The 22,800-nt window shown below is 44.4% G+C and overlaps 1 protein-coding gene across 1 annotated transcript; it reads right to left on the bottom strand.

Annotated features, from left to right (window-relative positions):
* Window positions 1–20,974: 20,974 nt before the first annotated feature.
* LOC138568901 (vomeronasal type-2 receptor 26-like) lies at window positions 20,975–21,775 on the bottom strand. The gene has a single exon (XM_069646681.1). It carries the CDS (start codon window positions 21,773–21,775, stop codon window positions 20,975–20,977), a length of 801 nt encoding a protein of 266 aa, XP_069502782.1.
* Window positions 21,776–22,800: the final 1,025 nt, after the last annotated feature.

The raw sequence follows: 22,800 nt of genomic DNA on the forward strand, positions 1-22,800 counted from the left end.
TTGGTGTACTTACCTGGGCTCGCTCCCTAGTACTCTCGTATGGCGGGAGTGCCGTTGGCCTTTGGGTTGTAGTAACTGTCAGGGGAGGCACATAAGTGGGGTCACTGTACCCCTCTGCGGGCACTGGCTTGTTTAGTATTGGGTATAAACTTATTACTTCTATTGGTGGCTCTGCGTCGGGCAATGCTTTAGCATCTTTTTGTATCATTAGTGGATTGTCAGTGGTAGATGGTAGGTCAGGATTTAATTCTGGTGCCTTAGGTGGCGGTATCTCTTCAAACAACCTCCAGAGATCTAATATCTCTCTCCTATTATGCAACTGCTTCCCCTTGTATTTCAAACAAATGCATGTGGCCACCATATCCAGAACACTTTTGTCAAATGACCCCCCTTCGGGCCATATCTGGGGCAACCCCTCTCCCTTCAACTCTGTGATCCATTGGTCATGATATTTCTTAATCCGCTCTGCGTACCCCGGTAAGTTCTTACAAATATGTGATAAGGGTGTTTCTGCCCCCATACTTTGTGCCCTCCTGGTACTTATGTGTCTCTATGTATCTCAATATCGTAATGTAAACGTATCACCATGTGAGTCCTCGTATTTTATGTCTTACTCAATAGTGGGGGACCTTCGTGTTCTTCCCCTGCCTGCACACCCTAAGAATGGCTGTTCACAGTCTCTATTCTATTCTCTTTGGGGGGCACGTACAAGAGCAAACAATCAGTAATCTCGACAATGTTAACCCAGAAATCAAAAAGGTACACACTCACTTCACCTTATTACTCTTGTCTTTATAGAGCTTTGTCTGGCCACACTTAACATGACCACTCAATGGCTATACATTTATGATAATCTTTACACACCCATCACACCAAATTATCTCCTGACGCATACGATGTGCACACACCTCTCTGTAACACTCTATTCACAGTTCAATTTGCCCTCCCTTTCCTCCCTGGCCGGCTGTCCCTGTCCGTCTTATTCAGATATATGTACATATATATATCTATATATATAGGTTTGATCTTCACTCTTACAGTAGAACTCCCTGTCTCTTATTTTATCTCTCTGGTCTTGTATTAATTTCACTTTTATTTTTCCCCCCACCCTAAAGAAAAGAATCGAAAGAATAGCAGTCACTAATATATTCTCCGTGTCCCCCTTTGCCAGACACTTTTATCTTATTATCCACTTCTTCATATATTCCCAGTACTAGTCAAGATAGCACTATGCGGCGCCGCCTTCCACCCCCTCTCGGAGCTAGGTTCCCGTCACTTTTATCTCTTATTCACCTCTTAATCCTAATGGCCATATGCAAAGAAAAAGTAAAGAAAGTTTAAATGGTCCTTAGTAGACCTACGTGCCCCCTTTTTTACCCCGCTTCGTTTCCTGTCCTAAATTACCTCTTCTCCTCCCTTTATGATCATTCGCACTCAATACTCACGTGCCCGTCTTGAACCGATAGTCTCCGAAACTGGGTCCGTCCAGGCAGTGCTGCCGTCTGCTCAACAGTCAGCCCCGGCTCCGGCGAGCGGTACTCAAAGGGGATTTTTCAACCGGGATCCCGTACCCTCTCTCTATTGAGTGCGCACTTCTGAGCGTACCGGTCGCCGTTGGTGGGCAGCCTCCCCGAGCCGGCGCACCGTGAGTATCCGTTTTCGACCGGAGATTTTCATGCCAAAAGGGGACGGTAGTGATAGGTTGGGAAAAAATAATAATAATCACGCTTTCGGGGTCACCACTGAAGGCAAGCGTCCCCAACCAGCACGATCCTCCCCGCAATGAGAGACAATGAAGGACTCTCCCAGAATGGGAATAAGGCCAAGACAGAGTGCGGGTGAGCGTAAATGGGAGTTTATCAATCAGAATAGGGAATGCAAAGAACTCTGCAAACTCCGAGAGCGCTCTGTCTGACAATAGCCAAGACAGGCGTATATATTTACAAAACACGTCATCAGAACCTACATACTATAAGGGGCACAAGTTCAATGGGATTGGGTGGCGATGACTAGCTATAGGCGCTGCTGCGATGTGGTTGGCCTTGGCTGGAGGACGTCACTGGTCATCCTCGTGGGTTGGGCTGGGCCTGGCGGGTCAGCTGGGTTCATCCGGGCGGTGTTGTTGTGCCATTGTGGCCAGTGTCAGAGATGAATGTCTTTTCCTGACTTCTTTGCCCTCGGCCATGCACACCGCAGTCATTCAGTCATTGCAATATTATCTTCTTTAGTAAATCTTCCAATAGGTTATTCTACAGGTTAATGCAACACAGGAGGAATGCACCTCGAGAGGGGTTTGATGGCGATTCATCAGTGCGTGGTTACCATTGTCCTGTTGACCTGGTACCATAGGTCGAGGGGCTAAGTCTCAGGGCATGGGACAGGCGGTACATGTCTTTCTGTCTTGTTAGAAGTCGTTATGAATGTGCTGCTGTATGTTGCCACAGTATTGGGTGTCCTAATTGTACAGGGGCCATAAGTCTAAGGTAATCCGGTGGGTTGTGGGGTTTAAGAGGGGGCGCCTTTGTATTTGTGTATTCAGGCGGAGGTTTACTGCTGTGCTGTAAATAATGCAGGTGGCAGGCCGTGGCCTTGGGTGCTGTAGAGGGGACTACAAATCTTTGAATTGGCTCCAGCCTAGTTGGGGGAAGTGGAGCAGCGCGGCACGGGCCTCTGCTCTCTTGTTTGGCAGTCTTCGCAGGGTGGGAGGGGGAATGGCCTTGCACATATTCACAAAGGTATCTTCCTCGTGTGTTGCCGACTTTAGGTGAAAACATCATAAACATTTGAACACTCTATAATACTCATTTGGATCACTCGAAAACATACATTTTAACTTTGCTAAATGTCTCTCAAATATAGCCAGTCTGAGCATATTATTTGTACACTATGTTTTAACAACTACAACATTTAGTTATATGCATATACATTTGCAGTAAGTGAGGTAGTAGTGAGGTTGTGGAGCACATAGAAAATGACTCGCCACTGTACGTGACGGTAGTGGCACATAAGGGGCTTAGACATACACGCATGACAGGTGCATTCTCGCGCGTCCTTCACATGAGCCCTTTGTATGGTTACATTCGTCTTCCCTTGCACTCTAGCAGCATTAGTTCGGTTATGGCGCGGGACCATGGGGTGTAAGCTTTTCAAGGATACACATAACAAATAGTCCCCTGGAACGCTCTTTTATTGTTAGCACACAACTGCAGTGGTGTGGGTTCTTCATTGCTAATGTCATGTAAGCATGCATTCTACCATGTTTATACATTTTACAGGTTTCCTTAATAGAAGAAGTTTTGTGGAGAGATGCACGCTTTGCAAGTAGTCTTGGCATTAATATTTGGGAACTTTTGCTTTTATCCAAGGACCGTTTTGCAGTTCTCTTTTTCACCCAGGCCTCGCTGGCCGGGTCATGCTGGGAGCAGTGATACACTGCGGAAGGTGAAATGTTACAGTGTTAGTATCTTGCTCTAGCTCATGTCCGTCTTGTTCGTGGGAACGGGCTCACAGCGGATCTGCCAGGGAGCTGCAGCAACAGGAATAATTGAAACTCTCCGGAGGGTGGGGGCCGCGCTACAGTGCGCTGAGCTCACACCATCTTTATTAGACAAAATGGTTTCTGAGGCCTAGCTAAATTCAATACGTGTGGGCAATGTCTTCAGCAGGTGAGCCCTCCACCACCTGGGCCCTGGTGGTATGAGGGGACGCCCAATGAGCCATGGCCCCCACCTGGGGAAGGGATGTAGGCAAGGGGGGTCTTTTGGACCAATCCTCCCCTACATTTGTCACACACGCATCCACCAATCACATTGAAAACCTCTCCATGTAACACTATGAGATCTGTACAACACTCCATATATGGCAGTAGACATTCAGAGTGCAAGTCATGGGCGATCCCAGTACAGAGTTCTGTGAAAGTATCCAAGATTTGTGCATCCAGATTCATCCACATTGACACCCAGCAATGATGTATTGTAAATGGCACTAAGTGTTGAAAGCATGTATTGAAACGGCTCACACCAGTAGTGTTTACAAATAATAGGGCTGGACATAAATGATGCACACAGTCCTGCAAACAGTTAAAGGGGCTCAGAAATAATAGAAAATGCATGTTAAATAGACAAGTAAATCCACAAGAAGTGGAAATGTACTTACTGCAGATATTGGAAAGCAAAAACATACCCATTCATGAAATCTTTCTGATTTCCCACATGTGGAAACATACATGCACTCTCTGCAAGCATGTCACAAACAAAAGCTTTCTCTCTGTATCTTTACCTAACTGATTCCATTCCATTTCAACAGGTGGTACAAAATGCAAACCATAGCATATTGTATAGGCCTTCCAATTCCGATAATCATTCCACCTTAGATATACAATAGCACAGGCAACACATAACATGAATGCTTTCCGCGTACAATGCGGTTGGAAACAAAAATAAGTGCAACCTTACTACCTTCACACACATACATGTGTCGTCTGACAACAAAACGTTCACACCAATAGCCGTAATGTACCAAACAGGCGACTCAACCAGGTTAGATCACTACACTTCGTACATTAGAAAGCACGTACAATCTTTCAAACTGTTCCAAAGGAATTTGTTTACTTTCATGAAACATAGGCCCAAAAATCTCCTTCCCCAAAGGCACTAAAGTCCATAAGATGGCCCTGACAACCATGTATGCTCACCCGCAGAGTCTGCCAACATACATCGTTGATTCGTAACTCACTGCACATATTAATAGTAGATAGGGGACCATACATGTACATGTATATATTGTGTCAGCTGTACATGCAGTGCACCATATACAATGTACCAACATGTCTCAATGTACGTAAAGAGAAGTTGTGAAAATGCATGATCAAATAGTAACACGTTGCCGCCGTAATGTTGTCTTTATAAATGCATGGTATCTGGAAATGGAAACCTGTCATACCTCTCTATCAACAGGGCAAATGTTAAGTGTAAAATAGGCTTCAGTGCTAAGAAAGAAGCTAGTGACGTCACAAAAGGCATAACACAATGTCCCAAGATACTGGCTGAAGAGGATCTATGGATCCTATAGAATCTAATGAAGCAGTTAAGAGTTAAGTGAACTTTTAAATACAAAGAAGAAGATTATACGTGCACAAAGTGCTGCTGAAAATTTACCGTTCAACAATTGTACAGATGCTGAAACTCAAGTAGACTAAGTCATCATAGAAGCTGGCTATAAGTAGTCAAAAGAATGCAGGCGAAGCCACCATTTTATAGGAGCTGGACATCGGTATCATGCCAGGACCCATGAAGAAGGAAGGGAAAAACTGTGTCACAGCAAGAATAAGCTGAATCGTGGAACTGCATGGTAAGTTTGTCTGGCCTGAAGTCAAGACTGAGGCAGCCAAGGTCGGCTATCTATTCTGGAAAGGAGCAAACGTGCGAAGGATGAATCATTCCTTGTTAAGGTGCAAAGAGAAAACACCAAGCGTGCCATGTGTTATTCCTTTAGAGCATTTAAAACCTGCAAAATGGACCAAATCGAGTTCAGACTCAGAGTCCTATAACACGATAGTGAGTGCTCTCACTCCCATGTATTCTAAAGACAAGGCCAAGTTCAAAGGCAATCTTTATGGCAGAACGTGTGGGCGATGAGAGATGCTGTGCTAATTGGGTGGGGAGGTAGTGTCATGCCGCATCGGCTTGCACCTGGGTTTGGGCTTATGTGCTGCTAAGTGAACCAAATGTTCCAGACATGGCACAAGCATGCCAACCAATCATATTAGCCCACATATTGAAGGACCTTATAGTTGAAGACCAATAAGAAACTGTGTATCTAAAGTTTCTGAAGATGACATGTTATTGGAAGTAGGCATATGTTGTCTACCTGACAGTGGGCAGCCAATCACAGTCCTAGTTCTTATAAAATCTATACTTAGATGTTCCCTTGAAGCCAACCCCGACCCTTAGTAGGTTTTTCATTATTTTGCCATTTAGTATGATGTCACTTCTGATGTATTTTGTGATATAACAGACATGATTTGTGTGAAGATCGCTGGGAGAATCTGAGCGTATGTCTGTTGATGTTCGTTGTAAACTTCCTGTTTTAGATAACAAAACAGTACTTTTCCATCTTCCTGAGTTGATTCGGATATTTGGACTCAGTTATTCTGTGTGATCCCATCCATCAGGCCCCTTCTCGACCTATTGGATGCCCTGGGTGTACAGTTTACGAATTATGCTGATGACACCCAGGTCATCTTTGAGGTGAGTGGGGATTATGAACAGGATCTAGCTGCCATAAAAATAATTCTTGATGCTGAACTGTCTATGAGACCACATGTCTCGTCTCCTCCTGTGGCCTCATCTCCAAGTTACTGAACTACACCTGCCTATTTCTCTCTGTCAAGAACTGCGCATTGCTAGCTTCTGCATTAATAAATTCTAGACTTTACTATTGTAACAGCCTGCTGGCTGGGACCGCACTCTCATACACAATCGCTACAGGTTGCACAGAATGGTGCAATTCGTGCAATGTATGTCATGTCTAAATGTGGCCATGTATCTGATGCTCGGAGGACATTACACTGGCTACCAGTACAACACAGGATCACTCACATGATTCACATGCTGTCATTCAAATGCCTGTCTAATGCCTGCCCAACATACTTAAAGGATCATGTGAAGACCCACACACCAGGGAGACAACTTCGGTCCTCCGCCTACCCCATCCTCGCGCAAACCAGATACAAGCTGGCAGGCTTTGGGGGGACATTGTTTGATATCCAGGCCCCCTTACATTGGAACACGCTTCCGAGGATCATATGCCTGGCTAACAATCCTCTGATGTACAAGAAGCAAATTAGAACCTACCTGTTCAATCTTAACCCAGGTTAGGTTCAGCCCTGCCCCTCCTATAGCCCCTGGCCACTGCCCCTCCTGTGTGTCTCTCTAAGTGCATTTGGAAGCCCATGGGCATGTGGCACATTATAAATATTGAAATAAATAAATAGCCCCACACAGGAGGATCTCTTACAACAAATGCAAGTACTTTTCTCCGCCCTCTGACAAGAATTCACAAGCAGCACCTTGATGATACACATGGGAGGATCTCTTACAACAGTTGCAGCTCGTTTACTCCACTCTCTGAGAAGAATACAAAAGCACACACCTTGATGTAATCTGCAGTCTCTTACTTGTGAGGCCCTCTGTACTGCATTGTCAAAACATTGCACTAGTAAAACTCAGGACATATTGACCTCTCTTTCTTCCTCCATTCCACCCCCGACCCCCAGCCTCCCTTGGTCTCTCCTCCACCCCCACCAACTCTCTCCTCCTTCTCACCTATCACAATGGATGAGATCTCTAGAGTAGTCTGGTCTATGAAGGTTTCATCCAAAAAGGTGTCTCCCTGTTCTTCCAGAACCATTAAGGACAACGGGCCTCATTACGACCCTGGCGGTAAGGGGTTAACGCCAGCGTTAGCTGCGCCGACCCCTTACCGCCAACTACGAGGTCCCTTAGCGCCATGGCGCTTTTAACACCTGCTTTTAGCAGGTGTTAAAATCCATGGCGCTAAGGGACCATGGAGTTAATTACGCCACCGTAATTTACGGTGGCGTAATTAACGCCTTCCCCACTCCCATTATGCCCTATGGGGCAAAAATGGGAATGGGGAAGGGTAAATGGGGATTGGGGACTTACCGCCCCGCCGACCTCGGAATGGGGCGGTAAGTCCGCCAACCACCATGGCGTAAACGTAGTTTACGCCATGGTGGTAAAGTCACGGCCCAGGCGGTAACTTACCGCCTGGGTCGTAATAAGGCCCACCATCTCCTCCCTTGCTCTGGCTCTTGCTGACTTCTGCAACCACTCCTTAGCATCTGGCTATTTCCTTCTTCTCTCAAGCACTCCCTTTTGCACCTCCTCCTCATAAAAGCTTTCTGCCGACCCTTTGTGTCCATCCAACCACTCTTCCTCAACCTGCCTCTCTCTTCACTCCGTCCTCTTCAACTAATCCAGAATAGTGCTGCAAGACTTACCCTTGGCCTCATGCCATGGACCATATCTCTCCAGCTCTAAAATCTCTCCACTAGTCCCCGGTTGCTGCAAGGATCACATTCAAGACCCTTTGCATCATCCACAAGGCTGCCTGGGGCCTGTGACCACACTACCTGCAACTCTCTCTTGCTAAATACTCTCCTTCCAGACCATTTTGATCTTCTGGCTCCAACTCTCTTTCTTGAGCCGGACCTCGTCATGTTCCGCAAACAACTCAAGACCTTCCCTCTCCCCCTCCTGTGCTAATCATTTCCTCTGTCACAGAGATTGGTGGCATGGTCACTCATGAGTCCAATTGGGCCTTGGCCTTCTGCCAAATCACCCCCTCTGCACTGCCTTCTGGGCGACACCCATCTGACGGGTGGATTTTGTCTCCGCACTGCACTTACCTGTTGGGTTGTAGACTTCCCTTGCCTGGAATGTCTCCACCCATGCATTTACCTGTTGCCTCCCCAATGGACAACTGTAGCACTGACTCTCCTAGGGGACCCGTATTGCACTTAGCCCCAGCTCCTACCCTCTTTTTCTTTTCACTGCACTTGCAAGCTCCAAATGTCACAAGGCTTAGTACGACCACTGTTCCTTTCCATTTATTCATTGCCATTTGCATTGTTTTTTTCTCCATTGTTCCCTTCCCCTGTAGTGCTCTGTAACACTGTCTTGCTGTATAAGCACCTAATAAATATCCAATAAATAAAAATTAAAAAAAATCACCCATAGCCCCACATGGGGGGGATCTCTTACAGCAGTTGCTGCTGGTTTACTCCACACTCTGAGAAGATTACACATGCATGAGTCGTGATTATATAATCATTGGTAAACCCGCATGGGAGTATCTCTTACTCCACCCTCTGTGAGCCAGTTTCATAGTCTTTGTTCCCGGTTCTTGTTTTGTCCACTGTGCTACGGACTGCCTCCTGGTTTAGTTCTGTTCTGAATTGTTTACCAGGTATCAACCTTCTGCTTTTTACATCGACCTCGCTTGCCTAATGTGTTGTACTTCTGCTGCCTGCTTGTTGCCAACTATTTGCTACGGAATATGGATTGCCTCATCCTGACTAAACTGCTGCTCCCGGAACGCTGCCAACTCGTTTGAAAACACAGACTGCTTTTGGATTTATTCCTGATTCCCTTTGGAACCTTCAGTGCACCGGACTAAGAGACGCTCTGCGGGTTATACGTGCCGATTAGAGTACCCTCGTGCTGCCCGGGAATTCAGGTCCACGCTAACACCACTAACTTCCCTCCCTTGCTTTCATTTTCGTTTGTTCACCTCTTGGATTTCTTGGAAATTCCTTTGATTCCTGCCTTCTTGTTTATTGCAATCCCACAAATGGTGGTCATTCTGCTAAGAAGAGCTTCCTAGGCCATCAGACAGTTGTTAGGACCTGCACCCCAAGACAGAACGGTTTGTTCTAATACACTCTTTTGTTTTTTCTTTCCTGAATCCAGAGCTCCATATTAAGACATATCTTTACCTGATGGTATTGATTATTCAACTTGCTCTTTCAGTTAATTAACTCCTCTGTTATTGCTATAAGACTAATAGAGAGGTGCAGTAATAGAAATGTCTCCCTCTGAATCAGAGACATAGACCTTCTAGGTCTAGGTTAGCCGCTGTTTGGGGGCTCTGGGTTGGATGGAGAACATTAGGGAATGGTAGGCTTTGACCTTTGATGGATCTGCCTCTCCCCTTTTGCTGCCTGGACAATAGTTACAGGATCTAATGTGTGTGACAGAGCCGGGGTCTCATGTAAACTATGGAGTGTGGGACAAGCTTCTAATATAATCTGTTTGTTAGAGAGGACTTCAAATGTTCTTCTTTTCTGCATGAGGGGCATATGGACAACGTATAAGGCGTGTTTTGGTAAACAATGATTGGCTGGTAAGGTAGCTCTATGTTAAGGGCTTGCCTTAGATAGCTGTGTTCAGCCTGCAGGACACAGATCCAGGCAGGATGAAGTCAGGCTTTCATCCTTATGTGGTTGATGCATTGAGTACTGTATAAACCCATATCCCGTAATGATAAAGCACTTAGAAGCAAGACAGATATAGAAAGAAGTGATGTAAAAAATGACATTATTATTTTCAAATTGGATTAGTAGTTGCAACATCATTTCGTAGGAAGGGCATTTCCAAGATACTAAGGAGCCTTTCAGGGGCAATTCCCTGATGCGTAGGCTGGGACCATCCCTTTGGAAATAGATCATGACTGGATTTGCATGGGCTGTGAGGGCCCATATAGTGAGTGTAGAACAGTTGTAAGGCTGGCGGTAGCATTCCCAAAGCTCATAATGATTAAGTGGTGGCTTCAATGTCACAACGGATAATTTCGAGTCTCCAAAGAACAATTCCAAGGTGCATGGAGAACTTGTGACCCACATGACAATGCCATGATTATCTGGACAATTCAGAGATTTGATCTTGGAGTTCACGAGTCATGGGTGACAGGCTCGTGGAACAGGTGGTAATAACTGGGAATGCATGTATTATTTGCTTTTTGGTTAAGAAATGTTCACTGTAAGTGGAAAGTGTGAGAAAGCTAGGGGTATTCTCACATGTAGAAACCAATAATCCTCTTTTCATGTGGCGAGTGGAGGGCCATCTCCCTTGGATCCCAAGCCTGGGGGTGGACGAGCGAGGGAGGATCCTCTGGGTAGGGGAGCCCAGGGTTGTTTTCGTGGGAGTACCCCAGGTGAGGTGCGGTATTCTAACGGGACAGCAGGCATCTTTCAGGGGTAGTACCAGAGTCCTCGGTGGGGTATTCAGGTACCAGGGTCTCTAATCCAAGAAGGAGGTGGAAGTGTCACAGTAGAACAAAACCAGACAAGGAGGAGGGTCAGATAAGATGAAAACATAGTTTTAACTTTAACACCTACTTGTCCTCCCCTGGCTTAGGCCAGAGAGGAAGGAAGGACATCACCCCAGACATATACAGACTGGGTCATGGGACTACCCTCTTTCCTCTATCAATCACCTTAAAATAATGTGGCCATTAAATATACATTTCTATCTTGCCCTGGCTCCCCCTCCCCATTTCCAACAAGTACTGGGACGAGGTAGAGGCAACCAAGAATAATGATGATTACCCATTGCAAAAACAAAGGGATACAAAATGAGGCCTACCATCTAATACCTTTGAATTGTCCCACTAATAGTGTCAGGCAAGGTCAGGCACTTTTCCCCAACTGTGCACGCCCGACTGCACTTGACTCTCAACTGCAGTATATAAAGGGTGATTCTGCCAAGGTCATTCATCGAGCTGGCATTGCTGGATGGAACAGGAGGCCAAGTAGCAGAAGGCTGCAAGGAGAGGAGCCCAGAAGGGCCAGTGAAGCGTGAGGTGCCGAGATGCAGGCCTGGTGTGTATGAAGGGCTGCAGCGTGTTGAGGGAGCCGTGTCTCTAGAGAGCAGGAGCAGGACAGAAGGCAGTCTATCGGCCTTGTTTAGGCCAATGATCATTCCCCTGGGACATGGGCAGGTCCCAGTTGTTTCTGAGGGGCAGGTGGTGAGACCCTGACCTCGGCCCAAACCCATTTGAACTGATCTGACCTGCTCTCTGGTGCCACACTACTGTTGGTGAGTTTCGTGAAGCAGGGAGATACTCAGTAGCATGCGCGTGGCCGTAGCAGAAGCAGGAGCGCTGTGAAAGGAAAAGAACGGTGACCGAAAGCAGGAAGAAAGCAAAGCAAAGTGAAAAAAAGGTAAAGGAAAAAGTGAAGCAGGTGAAAGCTGGAAAGTGGCAAGAGAAGGAAAGCGGAATGTCAGAACAGGTGCGCTAGAGGCACAGAGGTGAAGAGGGGGTTGGAGTGACCAAAAATAAGCAGAGGAGCACACACAATCTGAAACAGAGATAGACAGCAAAGAGACAGTGAGTAGGCAAATGGACAATATGAAAGTAAAATGAACATGAGAAAGGGGTGGAAGCGACCCACAAGAAACATAGAAGGTGTAAGAGTGTACAGAGAGAAGAAAGAGGATGCAAGAGAGCACAGTGAAAAGTAAAGAGAAATGTGCAAGAGGCACAGAAAGGTGGAAAGAAGGTGCAAGTGTGCTTGACAGGAAAAGAAGGGGTGCAAGGCACACGACAAAATAAAGAAAGAACAGAGTGAAAGAGGTACAGAAGAGGAAACGGTGCCGGAGAATAAGCAGAGGGGAGAGTGGTTACGCTTGGGAGGAGCAAAGAACCAGGCGTTATTGAAAGTCTCCAATACTACCCCCTTGAAAGAACAATACAGTGAAAGGTGCATCATTTTAGTTTGTTTGAAACAAGAGGGGCCTAGGCTTGGGGTAGGGGACCCTAAGAAGCCCACAAGAAATATTGGTGAACTTCGTAAGAAAGTGCATACTCTTGGAAAAGGAACCCTGGGAGGCCTGAATGGAACTGTGAATCATCAGTTGAGTTGTAAAGGAAGAAACTGTGAATTGTCTGACCCAGAGGGGTCTAAGCTTGGGCAAGGGAACCCCAAGAGGCGCAATAGTGACATTCTTGAAATTTGTGAAGTGAGGCCTTGACTTTGGTAAGGGGACCCTGAAAGGTCTAACAGGAACTGTGTCTTTTTGTTTGGAACTAGAAAGATCGAATCTTGGGGAAGGGAACCCCATGAGACCCAGAGACCTTGTGAACTTCATTGATCTGCTGCAGGAGCCCTAAGTGGAAGGTTCTAAGGGCAACCCTTTTGAGTTGAGCTATTTTGAAGTGGCAGAACTACACCTGATGGTAAGACTATCTGAAACCAGCTATGGTTTAACTTTTCTTTTGAATCACATTTTTCTCCATTAAGAACAACCCCAATCACATTGTGAGTGAGGGCAAGCATTGGTTTGGACAAAGACAAACTTTGGTTTTGCACTTATGGACATTGAAAGACCTTAGAAACATCAGTCGAGGGAACAACAACCTTAGAGTTAATGAAAGAAAGGCATTATACCAACCCCACAAAGTTTGATAATAAAGTTTTTCAAACAGTTACTTTACAGTAGTCCACGGCCCCTCATATGCCTCCAACTGTGTAATAGGGGTATAATAGGAGTGGCAGCCCTGTGCGCCTTGCAGAACTGTTATTAAGTATATATGTTTTTTATGGTCTGGAGAGCTTACAGTAGTTAACGGAGACCGGCTCCCCCTCAATTAGGTATTCACGGATGGCGTCTGGATGCTCCTATTGTTCTGCACCTCCACGGCCTCCAGTGCCAAACCGCAGCAAACTATACAAAAGTGCACCACCCTTAACTCCGCCGCTGGGCTTCACGCTGAAAGGGCTATGTGCACTGTTTTTAACTTCCTGCTTTCTGAGGGGGTGTGGCTTGGACCTTCAATGTCCTTGAAGGCATAAAGCTCCACTACGAGCACAAATATAGTTCATTTTCAGGATTTCTGATGCACAATGTAACACAGACTCCGGCGATCTATAACTGTCTCAGCAGTCTTCACAGCCTTCACGCCATAGCCACCAGAGCCAGCACCAGCAAAACAGCAGCAAAGTGTACAAAAATGCACCACCCTTAACTCTGCCGCCAGTCTCCAGACCATAAAAACATATATACTTAATTACAGTTCTGGAAGGCGTGCAGGGCGGACACCCCTATTACAGAGTTGGAGGCATACGAGAGGTAATGGACTACGATGTCAGAGGTAACCATCGGCTTCCAAATGTGTCAGAAGAGGTAGCGGTAAAAAAATGGGAGACTGTCAGAGATTTTACTCCTGTGATCCCGTTTTATTTGTTATTTACTGCAAAGGCCCTTAAAACTGGGTTATTGGAGCTGATTAAAAATCTACGCAACAAACCTATTAAAGTCAGCAATATTAGGCTGCTTTGTGTATAGCGTTACAATATTTCTAATTCACAACGACTTTGAAGCTGTCCAGCTGTACGGGCTGTAACATTCTAAGTTTTCCCTTTCCTTGGAATTGATACAAGTGGGTGCTGTAAAGTGAAGTGGCCATTCCGGCATTGAAGTTCTGAATACATGTAAAATGTCCAATCGCTACAATTTAAGGAGTGGACCATTTGTTGACCATCTAAGAGCTCCTCAATGGGACGGCTCTTATACGGAGAGATCTGCACATGTGGAAGCAGTCAATACTGGTCTCTCAAATTCTATTATTCAACCAGAGGGATTTATTCAAGTAGCGCCTCAAATTCATCAAGCATTATATGTCTATATGGCTCCAACAGAAGAGAGTCGGATGTAGGAAACAAGAAACCTACCTACAATGCCACATGAACTTACCTTGTCATCCGCAAACATCAACGGCACTATTGATTGCTTCTTTCAAAGACGCAGGCAGAATAGTATGAGTGCAATTACTTTAGGTACACTCAGGCCTCAATATCAAGAATTAAACATGATTACCATAAATAGGCAACCTGAGTTGTCGGGGTCAATTCATGGCCCTTTCACGGACCACCAGTCATCTGTCTTATTCAATTCAAAATCCACTGTATCAAGGAAATGTGTCATATTCAACAGAGGAGTCTAGAAGGGAGTCGGCAGCCTCTGAAGAATTAAAGCAGAGTCAACCAGCCCATAGGATAAACACTGCCTTGGGGATTTTGAGTCAAGGCTCAAGGGGCAGGGATCCAACTTTCCCAGACTTGAACTTTATACTCAACTCACTAGTGAAGATGTTTGAATTATTGAAAAGGGATGTTCAGACCCACACAGGGATTGTTATGGAAATGACAAAGGACATTGAGCAATTTGTATTCACTGTTGTGGGCCAAAGCAAAGTAATACATTGCTCAGTATTCTCCACTTTGACTAAGTTGGAAGATGGACTGGAAGATGCGATATGGATTCTTTAAGCAAAGTGGTGAGTTGACCGAGATAAAAGATCTACTGACCTCACTGCTGAAGGAAGACAAGGATATTAAGAAGTCGTTGGCTTACTTCAGTTCCAGACACATGACAGCAACATTCAAAGATCTGGAAATGGAATTCAAAACTGATGAAGCTTTACCATGCCCCGGCACATCAGCTGATGACACTCCTCTATCTGAGAAGAATGTCGTCGTTTAGCACAGGTTGCAGACCAAACAATGGAATTGTTGCCAGAAATTTGAGAGGAAATAATTGAGATATCAGCACAGGAAGAAAACAACAATATAATACAATGGAGGAGGAGTGCACAGCAATCATATAAGAGACATAGAAGAAAAAGGCAGAAAAAACAAAAGCTTAACCAAACAACATCGAAGTCCAGGAGCAGATCAAAGAAGAAGCCAAAGAACATGAAGGGGACAAAAACAAAAAGATCTAAAGTCTGGGGATTACCGGCCCCAGAAAATAGCTTGAAGGGATTGTACCTTTTTACCGACAATAAAGGTCCACAAGGACCAAAAGTTCTAAAAATGCTACCACCAAAGATTCGAACACCAAAAGTTTGAACCTTTGGTCTTAGCATTGCAGGTAAGTAAAAAAAAAAAGACTGCAGGGGCTGCAGGGATGTCCCCCACAAAATCCTGCTCACTATACTGGGTGGTATAGTGAGCAGGGGTTGCGGGGGAAAACCCTGCAACCCCCGTAGTATGTAAGTGTGTTTGCATGAGAAAGCTACAAACTTTTGGTAGTTCGCACCTTTCTCATGCAAAAATTCCGACCTCAGCAAAATCAGCCGCGGTCGGATCTCTTAGATCCCTTGAAGGATCTATTGAAGAGGAAACAGATGTACAACAAACTGAGTCCCCGGGACAGAAAGTTCGGGCCGAAGTTGATCTAAAGAAAAATAGAAAGGGAAAAGTAGCAACAATGTCAGGTGGGGCTATATGTGCAAAACAACCAGACGGAACTCAGACGTAAGAAGAGAGGTGTCAAGAAAAAGTGCACAAGCCCTTGCACCAACAGGATGGAGTCAGATCAAAGATAACAGGGAAGTTGCTTAAACTGGCACCAATATTTCTACCATGTCAAAAAATTGCTCCGAAAGTGCCATTGCAGAGAGACACTGGTGTAAGGATTGCTTGACTATTTAATATGGCGCGAAAAAAGAAATAAGAAAATGTTGGAACATCGGAAATTCAAACAGATTCTCTCATCGGTAAAGGAGAAGAGCTCCCATCTAAACCTGAAATTAAGAAGCCTGATCGATTAAAAGAAAGAGAGGAAGAAGGGATTGCAATTCTTCCAGCAAAAGTAGAATCTTCTGAAGAACTGATTTCGACAACAGGCAGCTGCCAAGAGGTTTCGGCCCCTTATGCAGTTCCAAGACTATGGATCATAAGTGAAGCTAATAGACAGTCCAAAAAACCTCTGAAAAGGGGGGGAATTCTCACAATGATAAAAAACATACCAGATCTCTATTTATTTTCTACTAAAGATATGGAATATGTCTGATTCTCAGAGTAAGGTTTGACAAGTTTAGTGGAAGTTGGTTTTGCTTCTAAAATGGGTGTCAAAGCATTTTTGAATGTGCCAGACAAGCTGCGTCATTTTGGTTTGAAAGTTCATGAAATGAGACTATTCTTGGTTGACGAGTTGAAGGTTCTGAAAAAAAGGGAGGAGTGCAGCATAAAGATCTATATGCTAAAAGTAAGTGGCAAACGAGCAAAGACAGTCAGCCTCAGGAGGGTACACAATCATTACCCTGGACGATGTTACCGGAAATAATAATGCAAGTTTGCCAAAAGATGGGAATAGCGCAGGCTTCTCTTTAGTAGGAAAAACATAAGAATAACCAGCTCGAATACACAGGGTTCCAGTTCCTTTAGGAAAAACGAGATTAGATCATTGCTGTTTGGGGGAGTGACTTGATTTTACTGCAGGAAACTTGGTTTGTTAATACACTGGAAATAGAGGGTTTTAACTTGATAATACAGCCAGCAACAAGCAAAGCAAGGGGAAGACCAGTGGGGGGCCTGTTAATAGCCTGTAAATGAGATTTGTTTAAGGAGACAACAATTATTCCTTGTAAACAAGAAGGAAATTTCGTAGTGAAAGCAGTCACACCCTCAAACGGCTCATTAAAAAGATCATAGTCATAAACTTGTACTGTAACCCGGTCAGGGTAAAATTGCTGGAATTTCTTGATTCAGTGTCAGTTGTTCTCAGTGAAATCGAGTTGTCTCATCCAGAGGCATTCATTGTTGTAGTGGAAGACTTAAACTCCTAATACATCTGAATTTACCACAAAGGTGTAGAGGGAATAATGATATAACATTAAACCGTAGAAGGTGGCTAAGTTTCTTCGATGACTGGGACCTACAGCTTTTGAATGGTTCGATAGAAGGGATGTCCCTCCTGCCACTACATGGGGTAGGGGGACTATGGAATCAACTTTGAATGTGTTTTTCTATCTACTAATTTGTTTGAGAAATGTATAAACTTCTCAGTTAAGGAATGGGGAACAAGTGACCATATGCAATTTGAAACCCTAATAAGGTGGCACACCAGTAAAAAAAGAGGTATGATATAACCCCGGGATTGTTAACACCCAGGAAAACTGTCTAGTTAAATATCATAGAGACGGAGCTCGCCTTAATGATGGTCTGGACAAGCTCAATAATAGAACTTCTTCTGAAGTCCTAGATAAAAATTACAATCCACTCACCTTCCATGAATTCATATGGTCTATAGCCTGTCCACAGAACACGCAGAGGGGTCGTGAACATGTGTACAAACACATTTTTGACAAAGCCGTATGGGCCAAAAAGCATGAAACATGCAGACAATTAAGGTTAGTAAGGAAGGAGGAACAAAATAAATTAAGTCTTGTTGCAATGACAAAACAATTAAAAACAACTACAGGAATTGGTCCAGACATCATAAAGGGATGCTACTACAGAATGACAGTGAATCAATGCTGTGTGTTTTGAGGAAAAACTGTGCGCGCAATTTCTGGGCACTTATTAATAATCTCAAAGTTGACCAGAAGGTCGTTCAAACGAATAATGTTTCAGAGTTGGGTTGGCTGGATTACTTTGGAGAAAAATATCTAAAACCACAGGGAGATCCAACCTTTAATGGTATGGAAGGAAAATGCGGGCTAAGAACCAATAAGGGGATATTCTAGATTTGATCAATAAACCTTCTTCATCCAGATCAGCAGGACCGAACAGCCTTACTTAGCAAGTACTTAAGGGGAACGTGGCCCCCTGGACACAAATCCTCTATACACTTTTCAGAGGAGTTAACGACAAAAGATCGATTCATCCTACTTGGAAATCTGCAATTATAGTGCCGATTTTCAAGCGGGGGATGGTAAAAATCAGACTATTTATAGGCCAATCACGTTATTAGATGCGGAGACTATATTGTTCACTAGTTTCATACTAACAGAACTTGAAACCTGGTCAAAAGAAGGTAATATACTCCCAAAACAACAGGCAGGTTTCAGAAGAGGCCATTCAATGTCATTGAATGGTATAATACTTGCCTCATTAAAAAAATAATAAAGATAAAAACAACACAGGTAGACTCTATGGAGCGTTCATTGACTGCATTTGACATGGTTAATCGAGATAGGCTTTGGTCTAAGCTGGTGCAGAAAGGGGCTCCGAAAACACTGGTAAATGTTCTTGCTAGCCTTCATGAAGGTAATACAGCCAGAGTCAGACTTAATCTGGAAGGTCATCTGTTAGATTACATAAATGTAAACAGAGGGGTTAGACAAGGCTGCATGGTGTCTCTGTTTCTTTGTAAATTCTAACTGGGAGATTTCGGTCAGGAAATCGACTTCTCAGCATTGGCAAGTATGAATGTGGGTTTGATGGCCATTAAGGGGCTTATGTACGCAGACAACATTGTCTTGTTAGACAAGACACCAGTGGGTCTGCAAAGACTTTTGAGAGCGCTTGACCTATATATGAAGGGAAATTATCTAATTGTTAACCCAGAGAAATGAAGGGTTGTTATTTTTGGAGAAAAAGGTGTTCGGGGAGCCAGTTTCCCTTGTAAAATAGGTGGCAGGTTAATTCCCGTAGCTAATGATGTAGTATATCTTGGATACACTTTACACACAGTTCCTACAATTGGGACACGGTATGCAGGCACACTGGCTAAATGCACACAGTTAATAGCCCCGATGAAGAAGATTTTAGGCCTATATTGCACATTTTCTATTTTGCCAATAATAAAGTTGTATGCAGCAAAAATGGTTCCAGTGATTATTTATGAAATCGAGGCCAAACCCCTTCTCTGGTCCATGGATTGGCAAAAAATAGAAGCCATCATCTGGAAGCAAGTATTAGGTCTGCGCAAAAGCATGCAGATGTCAACACTAAGGTATGAGCTAGGCTTATGATCGCCCAATACCCTATTTGATTGGAAATTGCTTTCCTTGTTTAGATCTACCATGGCTCCAATGACAAATACGCTTTATGAAGATCGTTTGGATCACCTAAATTCAGATGCTTCCTTTACTTTAAGAGAACTCAAGAAAATAGCAAATGAGATTCTTGTCTATTGTGAACAAGACAAATATACATTGATCAACAATCCTATGAAGGTTAAGAAAGCACTCACAGTGAGATACTGTATCACAACATCCGATGCTATAAGGGCATCATCAATTCCCGCATATTTCTTTAAGTACGGTAAAAAGCTGGGTTACATTCCAAGGTATTTAACGAAGTTCCCCGATATCAAAGGAAGGCAGAATTTCCTGAGCGTATGTCTTAATTTGATTAAGACAGGCTCGGCCTCGACCAAATGGGGTCTACAGAGGGGGCTAGGATTTTGTGCCCCGAATGTACCGACCCGAATGATCAGACAATTGATTATATATCGAGATTCTGCCAGGGATCTTGGGACACTAGGATTAAGTACTCGGGTAACTCTGTTAGGTCTATTGACGGACTGTCATCAAGTGCCTTTTGGGAAAGAATGATGTCTGGGTATGGGACTAAACGGACACTGAAGGTTATAAGAGTGCTACAGCATACAGGATTAATTGCGCAGGAATTTTGGTAATTTCTCTGTTGTTGAAAAGAAGGCTTTACTTATTTTCTTTTTTTATTTTTTGTTCTCATTTTGGTTTTGCAAAAATCTTCTTCCACTTTTAAAGAGGTTAATTTGTACTGTAATGATTTAATTGAATGTTTTATCATTTTGTGCAAGAAAGTATGTTTAAAAAAACCTAAATTTGTTACATCACAATAAAAAATTAAAATAATAAAAAGTTACTTTTGATTCTGTGTCGTTCTTGATACCAGGCCTGTTTTACAGAAGATACATGCTTTCGACCTCATTTTAAAGGGAATCATGAGTGATCGTGAGTGTAATTTGTTTGTGCCTCTTTATTGAGCTGTTGTCTATCAGGAGTGTAATTTGTCTGTGCCTCTTTATTGAGCTATGGTCTATCAGGAGTGTAATTTGTCTGTGCCTCTTTATTGAGCTATGGTCTATCAGGAGTGCATTTGTCTGTGCCTCTTTATTGAGATATGGTCTATCAGGAGTGTAATTTAATTTGTCTGTGCCTTTTATTGAGCTGTGGTCTACCAGGTCCAAAAAATTATGCCAGCATCTAATATTGATGCCAATGGAAAGTCTTGAATGCCTGTTGATTTGGTCTGTTTCTTGCATCTGTAAGAACCCAGCAGAACCAATATGGATGTGGTGTAATGATGAATGCTGTGCATGTACATGGCATCCAGCATTACCTCTTCTTTTGTATTAGAAGTGTAAAACACTACTGGAACTCCAGACAGCCCAGATTCCTGTTTCTGGTTTTCAAAGTGTACACAAAACAATCATAATTAAATCTAGAGGCCCAAGTTCATGTCAGTGTTGCTCACCGCTGTCTGATCCGTCTAATGAAGCTGTAATGTACAATGACCCTGTTTGCCTGTTGCAGCACTGACTGTTTAAAAAAAAACGAAAGAAAAGAAATCTGCACTGAAATAAGTGGTCGTGCCGAATGATGCTCTGTTCTATATATGGTGCTCGAGCATGGACTAGCTGGGCCACATCAGAATGGGTTCCCACAAACATCAGTTCTTTGTGTGTTTCCCCATTAGGTACTCTTTAGTGTTCTGCTCAGGCCTCAGGAGAATTATGTAGCATTTTGGGATGAAGATGCATCCCAGCAACCCAGCACTGGAGGTCAAGATGGCGAAGATCTCCACGGCCACCATGTACCTACCCTTGGTGCACATGTATGCTGGGATGAAGGCGATCCAGACAGTGCAGAACCCTAGCATGCTGAAGGTTATAAGCTGTGCCTCATTAAAACGATCTGGTAAATGTCTAGCTATGAAGGCAACAACAAAGCTCAGAAGAGCCAAAAAGCCCATATAACCAACCACAGAATAGAACCCAATGACGGAGCCTTCGTTGCACTGTAAGATCATCTTCCCAGTCTCTGATTTGGTGTCAATGTCTGGGAACGGGGAAGATTGAACAAGCCACATGGTGCAAATCAACACCTGCACCAGCGTGCAGAGAAGCAGCAGACAGCTTGACACTCGAGTGCCCACCCACTTCCTGAACTTGCTGCCAGGCTTTGTGGCTTTAAAGGCGATTATGAGGGTGATGGTCTTTCCAAGAACAGAAGATACAGCAATTGTGAAAATGATGCCGAAGGATGTTTGTCGGAGGAGGCAGGATGTCTTCGAAGGACGTCCAATAAACAGAAGAGAGCAGAGGAAGCACAGCATGAGGGAGAGGAGGAGAGTGTAGCTGAGATTCCGGTTATTGGCTTTAATGAGAGGGGTCTTCCGGTATTTAATAAATATTTCCAGCACACCAGCAGTGAGGAGGGAGAAAAAAGTTGCAATGGACGATAAAGTCATGCCCAGAGCTGGGAGACCGTGCAATGAAATATTGGGGGTCTCACGCCTATATCGGGAGGGTTGGCATGTATGGGGGATGCTGACTGGTCCAGAGGATCCAAAGAGCACGGAGCTGCAGGAATAGAATCCTGGAGGATCCGGAGGAGAATGGTGTGCTGAGACACTGGCCCAGTTTTCATGAGAGGCTGCAGTGTGGCTAAGTAGCCGTGTCTCCAGGGACCTGGAGCGAGGCAGCCTGTATCTTGCTGGCGGTGTTCAGGGAAAATGCTTGTTTCCTTGGGACATGTGCCTGAGGGGCAGGTGGAGAGACCCTGACCTCAACCCAAACCCATTTGACCTGCTCGCCAGTGCTGCACTACTGTTGGTGAGTTTCATGAGACAGTGAGGCAGAGAGAAACTCAGTAGTATGTGGGTGTCTGGTGCTGAAGCAGGAGCGTTGTTGAACGAAGAGCCCGGTGAGCAAAAGTGGGATGAAAGCAATCGAAAGCTGGAAAGTGGCGAAAGAATGCAAAGCGGAATGACACAAAGGGAGTGCTAGAGGCGTGGGAGTAATGAAAGACAGCAAAGTGTGCTGGCAGGACGGAAACAGCGGGTGCGAGAGACAGGCCTGGCTCCAGGAATATTCATCTGGGTGGGCCAGGTTTGTGATAAGGGGGGCCCAAATTCCATTGGGTTTGGGTCTAAGAGCAACCTAAAGAAAGTGCTCACGTTGATCCAGATTCCAATGATCTGTGATCCTGCAAAAACTTCTTCCCAGATCTTGAAAAATACATTTTCACCCCTCTATATAAAAACAGTACAGAGCAAAAGGAGAAGCAAGGAAAATAGTGTTGCAAAATCAATCTGCCTATGTCCCTTTCCCATCTGCTCTCCCCTTTCTATTATGTCCTATCCTCCTCCGAGTTTCACTGCCAGTCACCTTCCTTCAGCTCCCCTAATCACCATTACCAATTAGCTCCACTCCCACCTACTCCAACCAGCCCCCAGCATGTCTCTCTTAGCCTGACTGGGGAATATCGACCGTG

This window comes from Ambystoma mexicanum, chromosome 2q (genome assembly GCF_040938575.1).
Source record: "Ambystoma mexicanum isolate Mex_15411 chromosome 2q, UKY_AmexF1_1, whole genome shotgun sequence".
Taxonomy (NCBI): domain Eukaryota; kingdom Metazoa; phylum Chordata; class Amphibia; order Caudata; family Ambystomatidae; genus Ambystoma; species Ambystoma mexicanum.

What these genes read in the sequence shown, in the direction of transcription:
- LOC138568901 (XM_069646681.1), bottom strand. Translation starts at nt 21,775, where the DNA reads ATGACTTTATCGTCCATTGCAACTTTTTTCTCCCTCCTCACTGCTGGT.